Here is an 11,497-nt window from a genome sequence, read left to right on the forward strand (position 1 = left end):
TTTACTATAGGTCAGGCACTGGGGATACAAAATAGGATTATGACATACTTCCTAAAACAAAGAGCTCAGATTATCAACTGCATTATAATGTGTGAAATGTTTTTACAGAATTATGGACAGTCAATAAACTCTGAGGGAACAGGAAGAGACACATAACCTCTACCTAGAGAGATGAAGGTTTTGAGTTACGATACTTGCTAGGTGGACAAAGGAGAGCAACCTCTGCATAAAGAATAAATAAGAAATGATAACTGGAGGATAAATGAGGAATGAGATGAACAGATGTGAAGAAATACCTAGTATCACAGACTGTACTCTGCAGTTATCAAGGGAACTTTATGTTGGGTTTAACATCAGAGTTCAGATTACCACAGAAAGCCATTAGGAACCAATGGCATCTGCTCTAAGACAAAAGGACCAGATCATACTAAGCCTCTAAAAACATGATGATCTGACGTAGCCATAGGATTTTACTTCTTTCAAAGCCAGGACAACATCCTAGCCCTTAGCCTCTGTCCTCACACCAAACACCTCTGACAATCTGCTCAATGTGCTGTTGATGTTTAACTGCAGGGGAGCAGCAGAGAAAGATGGAGAATCAGCAGACAGTTGGCAAGCCCATGCTCCCCAACTTCTAAGTGACCCAGGATCACTGCTTGTCAATTCTTTTATTAATCACTCTTGATTCCAAAGAACCACGGTCCCCAAACAATGCATTAACATGCAGGGCATTTTAAATCTTTGAGGGAAATACAGTGACATCTGTTGGACACTACATGAACAACTACCATTGAGCTGTTTGGACTGCACTGCTTAGCAAGTGGAACTCTAAGTTGTCTTTCAGTTTTGTGTGTTTCGCAGAGGCAGGACGCTGAGGTGCCATGAAAAAACTTCTTAAAACAATGAGAGCACTGTGAGCCAAGAAAGCGGGGAACCTCTGTCCCAGGGAACTCTCGATGGCAGATGCCCTTGGCACCCACTCTGTGGAACCTATAAAGTTCTTCTCTTTCTTTGGTTAAGATAAAGCCTGCTCTATTGAGAAAATAAGGAGGAGTGCACCTAAGTTAGAGTTATAGGCAGATTTGCCTCATTTCAACAAAAAGAAGAGGTATGTCAGAGGTACAGAGGCTAGATGAGTACACATCAAAGACAATACAGGAGAGATTCTGCAAGAGATTGCAAGAAGGCTGGTCCTATCTTGGCAGGTACCTGCCAACCACATCATTCTAACCTCTTCTTTATTAGCTGGAGTAGTAAAAGTTCTTCCCTCCTCAATTTCCTGATCATGTACTTAGTCACTTACATATATTTGCCTAATTTTCAAAATTAAATGAGAGTTTAAGCTTCAAATGCTCAAACCTTGACCAAGCTTTTTATGATGTCTTATTTATAACTCACCACAGCAGGAGAGGCAGCCAAGAAATAGCTGAAACTTAACGGATTTTATTCCCAGATGATTTGTTCGCTTTTGGTGTTTACATAGGACATGTTAGAGTGCTCAGTGCTAGATAGGGATAGACAGAAACCCCATGAAGATGATGGAGGAATCTCTATGCTGATGCACACAGATAACTCGTTCTCACATCACATCCCCACCACAATTGAAGATCAGCTGATGGAGGCTTCTAAACGACTATGTAGCCTGACTCCTGGAGAGCCTTTTTCTCACCTACCTTAAGGTGTTCAATCTGCTTTTCCAGCTCTTTAGTACTTAAGAAAGTCTCTGTAGGTGGAATGCTTCCTTCAGTTTCTTTCAGCCATTTCTGGAAAAGCCTAATCAACTTCCGGAATTCATCCAACTGCTCCTGGCAAGATGATGCATCTTTCTCTCTGTCAACAAAGTTTTGTTAGTTACCAGACTAGTCTTGTAAAATCAACTTGAACTAAAACTAGGCTCACTCTGGGACTCCAGGCATCAATTTTCTAACAGGGCTCTTCCTTCCCATAATCTTTTCCACAGCAAGTTTGGATGAACAACCACATATAATATAGGAGAGCATCAAACTCAGGAATCTGTTGCCCTTGTTTGGATATTTCTTGGGAAAGAAGTCTTCAATCTCACTCTAGGCTAAAGTGAAAGTGAGAAAAACTAAGGGAGCTTGCTATTTAGGTACTATGATACAATGGAAAGAATGCAGGCTTTGGAGCTCAGTTCCAGCTCAGCTATATTTTAGGTATTTGACTCTTTCAGAGCCCAGTTCAAATGCTTATTCTGTTAGCAAGGAAGCTGTTGAATCTGGGGCCAAGAAAAGTTGGATCATTAGCTCTTGTTAACTAAGCCAATGCATAAAATAAGTGAAAATAGTCACATCTATCATTGGATGTCAACCCAGAGATTCTGGTTTCTTAAAAGCTCTCAGCACAGAAGAAAAACAAAGCAGTCTTGACCTTTGTCCCCATTTCCTCTAATAAATAACCTGTTGCTTAGTGATGGTTGAGCAACTACTTTCTTCTAATAAATAAGGCAGATGACTTTGTTTATGGCTAAATCAAGATTAGAAGTCTTGTTCACATTCTTAAACCCAAGTAAGACTTTTCAATGGGGAATCATGACTTTTAAACAGTAAACTAAGGTCGGTGCCGTGGCTCACTAGGCTAATCCTCCGCCTAGCGGCGCCGGCACACTGGGTTCTAGTCCCGGTCGGGGCGCTGGATTCTGTCCCGGTTGCCCCTCTTCCAGGCCAACTCTCTGCTGTGGCCTGGGAGTGCAGTGGAGGATGGCCCAAGTGCTTGGGCCCTGCACCCCATGGGAGACCAGGAGAAGCACCTGGCTCCTGCCTTCGGATCAGCGTGGTGCGCTGGCCGCAGCGCGCCGGCCGCGGCGGCCATTGGAGGGTGAACTAACGGCAAAGGAAGATCTTTCTCTCTGTCTCTCTCTCACTGTCCACTCTGCCTGTAAAAACAACAACAACAACAACAAAAAATAGTAAACTAAAATCAGCCAGTCTTTGCCATCTACTTGCTTGTTTGCTTTGGAAGAAGAATCTGGACACTCCTCCAGAACAGCAACTTACATGTAGTTAAAACAAGTGGGGCAAATGCCAAGGTAGCCTTTACTTATGTCTGGGAAGTCTCTTCCAATTATTTTCCTTATTTCAAATTCTGCCACATTCTTGCTTGCTATCCAATTTGTTCTATTTGGTGTAGGTGGGCTTAAGAGCAGAAATTCAGCCCCATTACTGAGAAGGAATTTACTAGTTCATAGCAGAAAAATCACTAAACCTTAAGGAGATAGGTTGCTCACCTTTCTTTAACTGTTTTCTGCAGTTCTGTGAAATCCTTTTTGAGGTTCTGTATCCTGTCCTGGTGCTGGGACAGGTCCAGTGCAAAGCCACAAGAGTGCAGTTCAGTGACCAGGTGCTCAAGAGTATCGAGGTTCTCCTTCTGGTCTTCCATTTCCACACTGACCTCCTGTCAAGCACAAAATGAAATGTGTTAAAGCTCTGATACTTACAAGTAAATATACTCAAACAGATGAAAAATATCTAGAGTAAGTCTGGGGTTGAGTTCTTGCTAATCTGTAGAAAGTGAGGCAACAAGAAGAGGCACGCTTGCTGGGTCAACTGATAGACCAAAATAATAAAAGCGTATGGCCTCTACAATCCACTGGATGGAGAGTGGGTAGGAGTTAAAAAGAAAGCTAATCTCCTTTATTCAAATGTTCTAAGACTTGGTACAAGCACCCACGTGGGAGACCAAAAGAAGCTCCTGGCTCCTGACTTCGGATCAGTGCAGTTCCCGCCGTTGAGGCCAATTGGAGAGTGAACCATTGGATGTAAGACCTCTCTGCCTCTCCTCTCTATGTGTAACTCTGACTCTCAGATAAAAAATAAATAAATCTTAAAAAAAAAAACAAAGATATTAGCAAGCACAATTAAGATAAACCATTTGTGACATAGAATTGGAAAGAAGAGGTAAAATTATATTTGCAAGTTACATGAGTATATTCTTATAAAATCCAAGAGAATCAACTATACAACTAAATAAAAAAATGAAATAATCCAGTAAGGTAGCAGAATATAAAGTTACATAAATCAAGAATGAAACTTCATTTTATAGCAACACAAAAAGCTCAATCTTAGTAATCAATAAGAAATATATAAAACCTAAACTTTAAAATACTCCTGAAAAACACAAAAACAAGATCTGAATAAATGGAAACACCCATGAGGATGTGTATTTGCATCACGTATGAGGGTAAACCACAAAGTTCATGGAAAAATGGAATAAAAAGATAAGGAGTGGGAATCTGGCCTAGAGATTAGGATGCTCATGTTCCACATGGGGTGCCGAAGCTGAATACCCGACTCTGGTTCCTGACTTCAACTTTCTGCTAATGCGGACACTGGGAGGCAATGGTAATGACACAAATAATTAGGCTCCTGTCACCCACATAAGATATCTTGACTGAGTTCTTGGCTCCTGGCTTTGGCTGGGCCTGGCCTAGCTGCTGTGCACATTTGGGAAGCAAACCAGCAATTGGGAGACTGCTCTTTTTGTCTCATTTTCTGTTTCTCAAATAAATAAATAAATAAATTAGAAAGAAAAGATACATTTATTTTGGTGCAAAAAAATTGAAATCTATGCATTTTTTAAAAAAATATGCATTTTAGTGAACTTTTTGAATTTTCCTATATATGGATTTCAAAAAATGTTTAGGGGCCAGCTCTGTGATGTAGTGGGGAAAGCCGCAGCCTGCAGTGTTGGCATCCCATATGGGCACCAGTTTGAGTCCTGCTCAACTTCCAATCTAGCTCTCTGCTATGGTCTGGGAGAACAGTGGAAGATGGCCTGAGTGCTTGGGCCCCTGCACTCATGTGAGAGACCCAGAAGAAGCTCCTGGCTCCTTGCTTTGGATCAGCACAGCTCCAGTTGTTGCAGCCAACTGGGAAGTGAACCAGAGGATGGAAGACCTCTTTCTCTTTCTCCCTCTCCTCTCACTGTGCAACTCTGACTTTCAAGTAAATAAATAAATCTTAAAAAAAAATGTTTGCACCAAAACAAACTTATTTTTTAGTTCCATTTCCATGAACTTTTTGAAGAATGTTGTCACACACATATATGTGGTATGAATACATTTAATGTGACTCAAATAAAAATAACAATTTTTTTTTTTTGACAGGCAGAGTTAGTGAGTGAGAGAGAGAGACAGAAAGGTCTTCCTTCCATTGGTTCACCCCCATAATAGCCACTACGGCCGGTGTGCTGCAGCCGGTGTGCTGCGCCGATCTGAAGCCAGGAGCCAGGTGCTTCCTCCTGGTCTCCCATGCAGGTGCAGGGCCCAAGCACTTGGGCCATCCTCCACTGCCTTCCTGGGCCACAGCAGAGAACTGAACTGGAAGAGGAGCAACTGGGACAGAATCTGTCACCCTGACCGGGACTAGCATCTGAGGTACCAGCACCGCAGGCGGAGGATTAGCCTAGCGAGCCAAGGCACTGGCCACAGAATTTTTCCTCTAGAACTAATAACTTGATTCTAAAGTTGATATGAAAAAATAAATGTGCAACTACAATTATGAAAAATACTGAAGGAAAACAATGAGGAAGTTTATCCCTACCAGATATTGATGTGTACTATAAAGCACCTGTAACTAAAAGTAATATGCTATATCACAAAAATAGACATGCTGAAGAAACAGAACAGAAAATCCAGAAACAGACTCAAATACATATGGAAATTCTGTATGTGGTAAAGGTGGTTTCTCAAATCTAAAAGATACACGTCTTAATAAATGGTATCAAGAACAACTAAATAGATTTTTGGTAGAAGATGAACTTGAGTCGTACCTCAGCATAAATTCAAATTGTTAAAAAATTCAAAAGGGCTTTCAAACTATGAGTAAAAATACATATTTAACAAAAGACTGATGAAATCCACTGTTTACAAACAAAAAATTTACATGTCAAAAAAAAATTACCAGGAGCAAAGTCAAGAGACAAAGGACAATGGGAAGAAAATACTCCCAATATAGATAAAGAGCTAATCTCTCTAATATTTAAGCACTATTTAAAAATTGAGAGGGGGTGGGCTTGTGGTACAGTAAGATACTGGTGGGATATCAGCATTCCACGTCACAGTGCCAAGGTTTTAGTTCTGGCTCCACTTCCTATTCTAGCTTCTTACTAACACACACCCAGGGAAGCAGCAGATGATGGCTCAAGTACCTGGGTCCCTGCCACCAACATGGGAAACCCAGATTGGGTTCTGGGCTCCTGGCTTTAACCTGGCCTGATCCCAGCTGTTGTAGGTATTTTTGGAGAAAATCACTGGAAAGATTTCTACTTCTGCTTTCTCTGCTTTTCAGATATAAATAAAAAATAGTTTAAGAAAATAAAAAGTGAGGAAAAAAGACCCACAAACTTGACATAAAAATAGAAAAAGATGCAAACCAACAGTCCATAAATGACTCTTTTATTTTATTTTTTTGACAGGCAGAGTGGACAATGAGAGAGAGAGACAGAGAGAAAGGTCCTCCTTTGCCGTTAGTTCACCCTCCAATGGCCGCTGCGGCTGGCCCACCGCGCTGATCCGATGGCAGGAACCAGGTACTTATCCTGGTCTCCCATGGGGTGCAGGGCCCAAGCACTTGGGCCATCCTCCACTGCACTCCCGGGCCACAGCAGAGAGCTGGCCTGGAAGAGGGGCAACCGGGACAGAATCCGGCGCCCCAACCGGGACTAGAACCTGGTGTGCCGGCGCAGCAAGGCGGAGGGTTAGCCTAGTGAGCCGCGGCGCCGGCCAATAAATGACTCTTAAATGTATAAAAACAAACTAAAAATGTATAAAAATAACTGAATGTCACTCATGAGAGAGGAAATTAAAATTTCATTTAGCGGCCGGCGCCGCGGCTCACTAGGCTAACTCTCTACCTTGCGGTGCCGGCACACCGGGTTCTAGTCCTGGTCGGGGTGCCGGATTCTGTCCCGGTTGCCCCTCTTCCAGGCCAGCTCTCTGCTGTGGCCAGGGAAGGCAGTGGAGGATGGCCCAAAGTGCTTGGGCCCTGCACCCCATGGGAGACCAGGATAAGTACCTGGCTCCTGCCTTCGGATCAGCGCGGTGCGCCGGCCACAGCACGCCAGCCGTGGTGGCCACTGGAGGGAACCAATGGCAAAAGGAAGACCTTTCTCTCTGTCTCTCTCTCTCTCACTATCCACTCTGCCTGTCAAAAAAAAAAAAAATTCCATTTAGATATCATGTTTTATGTATTCGACTGGCTCAAAAAGCTTAGTAACACATTCTGTCAGTGAGGCTGTGGGAAGGAACAGGTACTCTCACATATTGCCGGGGTGGATGCAAAATATAAAATCTCAATGGAGGAGAAATTGGTTATAGCTAACCAAGCTACACATGTGTTTATCCTTTAAAAACATTTCTTTAAAATTTATCTTCATTTTATTTGAAAGGCAGAGAGAGAATGAGAAGGTGGAGAGAAATCACCATCCACAGGTTCATTTCCCAGATACCTGCAACAGGCCAAAGCTAGGAGTCTGGAATTCAATTCAGGTTTCCCATTTGGGTACTTGGACCATCATCTGCTGCCTTTCAGGGTATGTGTTAGCAGGAAGCTGGACTAGAAGTGGAGGGGCCAGGACTCAAACCAGATAGTCTGATATGGGATGTGGGCATCTCAAGTGATGACTTAACTGCTGCATCAAATACCTGTCCCTGCGTTTACCTTTGATGCAACAATTCCACTCATAATGATACAGTTGCAACAATATAGGAAAAATGGAAAAGGTTATTCATTTGTGTTTTTTTTTTTTTTTTTTTGACAGGCAGAGTGGACAGTGAGAGAGAGAGAGACAGAGAGAAAGGTCTTCCTTTGCCGTTGGTTCACCCTCCAATGGCCGCCGCGGCCGGCGCGCTGCAGCCGGCGCACCGCGCTGATCCGATGGCAGGAGCCAGGAGCCAGGTGCTTTTCCTGGTCTCCCATGGGGTGCAGGGCCCAAGCACCTGGGCCATCCTCCACTGCACTCCCTGACCACAGCAGAGAGTTGGCCTGGAAGAGGGGCAACTGGGACAGAATCCGGCGCCCCAACCGGGACTAGAACCCGGTGTGCCGGCGCCGCTAGGCGGAGGATTAGCCTAGTGAGCCGTGGCGCCGGCCAAGGTTATTCATTTGTAATAGCACAATTCTGGAAACAACAGTCAGAGAATGCCCACACACAGAATTTCAGTAAACGAACTATGGTAAATCTACCCAATGAATGTACAGCTGAGAACCAGCAGATGGAAGATCTCTCTCTCTCTGTCTCTCCCTCTCTCTGTGCTCTTTCAAATAAATAAAATAAATCTTAAAAAAAGGAGGAAGATCTCTATGAATTGATATTAAGTGACTTCTAGGACATACTAAAGAAAAAACAGAGTGAAAAACATTATATATTCTTCTCTTTGGCAAGGAAGGATGAGAAATGTGAACGTGGTGTATACATTTTGGAAAAATAAATAGAAAAAACAAACTTGAAATCCATTACTACAAAAGTGGGTGTAAATGAGATGGCAGAACTTTATGAGTAGTTTTATATTTGAGCTATAGAAATGCTTTACATAGTTAGAAATAAAATTTAATAAACAAAGATAGGAAATTAAAACTCTAAAGTGGAGCACAAACAGAAACAAGTAAATCTAATTATATATTAAATTATAGGGAAAATTAATTCAGGTTATTTACTTATTTTCCTTTAATTTTGTTTTTATTACTTGAGAGACAGATGGGAGAGGGCAGAGATCTCCCCACCTGCCAGTTCCCTCCCCACATGCTCACAAGGCAGATTATGTAGCCACCTGGATCTGCTGGGAGAAACGTGCGATATCTTGATCTGGCTGATTTCCAGAGGCTAGCATCCGACTTTTGTTTTCCACGAACTGCTGCAGTTTATCAGAGAGATGTTCAAACATCTCGGCCTGCGGCAGAAGCTTCTTTAGGGAGCTCTCCTTTTCCTGCTGCTGTAGACAGAGCTGTTCAAAGCGCTGGTTCACTTCCGCCAGTTTTCCCTGCAGTCCTGCTGCGGTGTTGCTGTCTGCCGTCTCCATGAATCGGGTCACCATCTCCCGGGTAGCCTCTAAGCTGCTCTTTTGTCGAGCAATGTCTTGCTTCAGTTTCTGTCAAAAAGGAGATGGCTGTCAGCTCCTGGCTCATTTATTCTAGGATATCTGAGCCACAACCTATAACACATTAATACTCTCATGGTCACTTCCTCAAGGCGGGTTGGAAGATTGCAACTGCGTTTTCAGAGTACCATGCGTCTTATCCCTTTCGTTCTCTACCCATTCCACTAAATGACTTGGCTATTGTCACTTTTCCTGAAGCTCAATGGTAGCTTGGAAATTGGGTAGAAGTATCTGTATGTGGATTAGTCAACATCTTTAAAACTTACTAGAAGATTCATGAAAATGAAGTTTTCCTATTATTTTTTCAAAATTATACAAGTATGGCACATGGCAAACACCCCTCTTTGCTAATGCTTGGGACACAGGTCTTACCGTATTAGTGGCCAGGGCTTCTTGGATCACTTCTGTCGAAAGAGAGGCCACCTGCTTCCCTTCCAGGTTTTGTTCAACTTCCCTGATGGACTGCAACAGGCTCTCTAGACTTTCCTGGACACTCTGAGATTGGGCAATTGCCTTCTGCAGCAGAGCAGAGCGCTCAGCCAGGCTACAGGAGAGTCTGTGGAAGTGACTGAGAATGGAATCTGGAAAACCAAGGCCATGAGAAGAAAGAGTGAATACTATTTTTGCTTAATGCTTTAAAAAATATTTAATTTACACATATTAAGTATAAGAACAACTGACATCAAGAGAAACAAAAGGAATAAGCTCAAAGTGTATTAGTATTGGAGTCAAATTCATTAAGCATTTTTTAAACAGAAATTATGCTAGATGTTGAGGATTAAAAATCATTACAGTGGTCCTTACTGTTCCATACTACCCATCTTGACCTTGTTATAATATGATATTTATGATATAGTATAAATTACAAATTTAAGGCTATATACAGAACAAAGGCAGAGGAAGTTACCTGACAACTAACAGTAAAAATAAAATATTAAGTGCTATGTTAGCACTTTAGCAGCTCTGCTGTAGAAAAGCCCAGAAGGAAGAGTAATTATTTCTTATCTTTTATTTTTTTCTAAGAGGTGGAAGTGGTGGTCAGGATTTTACAAAGGAAGTAACCTCTCTGGTATATATATATATATATTTTAAACCAATGATCATTTATTTATGATGTACAATATGATATCTTGAAATCTACATATATACACATACTCACAATTATGAGATGGCTAAATTATACTACTTAACACATACATTACTTCACATAATTATTACTTATTTGTGATGAGAACACTCTCAGAGTAATTTTCAAGTATACAATATATTGTTATTAACTACAGTCACCAGGATGTTATTACTCTTAGCTGCATCTTTAAGGATGAGCAAGATTTCTATCATGCATGGTAGACACTCGATAAATGTTAGTAGCTAAGCAATAGAAAAACTTCAGGCAGAATGTAATGCAGAAATGACTGGCTTGCTTTGGAAATGAAAGAAGTAGAGTACAGCTGGAAGGCGGGTGCCTGGGAGAAAAGGGTTGAGGCCAGATTGTGACGGTCCTTCCATGGTGCAAGAATGGAGTTCATTAGAGGAAGAGCTATTTGATGAGAGTCTAAATTTACTCCTGTCTATCCTCAGCCTCTAGCTTACCATCACAGACACTTACACAACACAATGAGATACAGTGTAAAACAAAGGTATATACTCAAGAGTTCAGGGAGCACTACTGCTATTACTGCTTTATACCTGTTGTTTCTTGAACATGTGTGTGATCTGGGGCTGGCTCCCCTTCAATTTCCATGAGGTCACGAGCTATTTTTTGGAGCTTTTCTACAGGTACTTGGTGCTCAGCCAGTTCCTCCTGTAACTGCTGCTTGCCCATGAAAAAGGACAAAAGAAAAACATCTGAGAAGATAATCAAAATTGATTCTAGAAACTCAGACTTAGTCAGCAGTTTTATAGAAGAAGTCTCAGTTTATCCACTGCTATAGATATTAAGATAAAGTGTTTAGGAATCAGATCTTGTCCAAGGCATCCCAACCACTGCATTTAATCTATGCAAGCATTTGGCTTTCTTTGGGGGTATTCTAAGCCACATAAGACCTTCACACCACAACAGATCCCATGTCTAGGTTTACCTTTGTCGTTAAGAGCTGCTGTTGCAGGATTCCAGGGTCAGAGGCAACAGTGTCTGAGAGGAGTTTCTCCACATTGGCCTCACAAGTCTGCATCCAGGCCTGCAGGCTGTCAGCACTGCTTTGAAACTGCTGATACTGGCTTAGCAGCATGTTCAGGTGAGAGCCCAGTCGTGCACACTGTAACACAGAATGACAGGAAAGCAGATCTATGTAATGTCAGACTAAAGAAAGCGGTTTCCTGAGCACAGGCCAAAGAAACAGGCCTGGCTTTGTTAGAGAGAACTCACTGTGACTTTAGGTAAGG

At 42.1% G+C, this 11,497-nt stretch overlaps 1 protein-coding gene across 42 annotated transcripts in view; it reads right to left on the bottom strand.

The window, feature by feature from the left end:
* MACF1 (microtubule actin crosslinking factor 1) overlaps nt 1–11,497 on the bottom strand; it is a 407,864-nt gene that overhangs the window by 109,299 nt on the left and 287,068 nt on the right. For all 42 annotated transcript variants that reach the window (XM_051857911.3, XM_070078713.1, XM_089300949.1 and 39 more), the window contains 6 exons: nt 11,194–11,370; nt 10,802–10,925; nt 9,485–9,693; nt 8,786–9,103; nt 3,245–3,411; nt 1,674–1,830 (listed from right to left, as the gene is read on the bottom strand). In XM_051857911.3, the coding sequence (XP_051713871.2) occupies nt 1,674–1,830; nt 3,245–3,411; nt 8,786–9,103; nt 9,485–9,693; nt 10,802–10,925; nt 11,194–11,370 (1,152 nt within the window). The remainder of the gene's footprint in view (nt 1–1,673; nt 1,831–3,244; nt 3,412–8,785; nt 9,104–9,484; nt 9,694–10,801; nt 10,926–11,193; nt 11,371–11,497) is intronic.

This window comes from Oryctolagus cuniculus, chromosome 7 (assembly GCF_051225735.1).
Source record: "Oryctolagus cuniculus isolate XC-2025 breed Fujian yellow rabbit chromosome 7, ASM5122573v1, whole genome shotgun sequence".
In the NCBI taxonomy this organism is placed as follows: Eukaryota; Metazoa; Chordata; class Mammalia; order Lagomorpha; family Leporidae; genus Oryctolagus; species Oryctolagus cuniculus.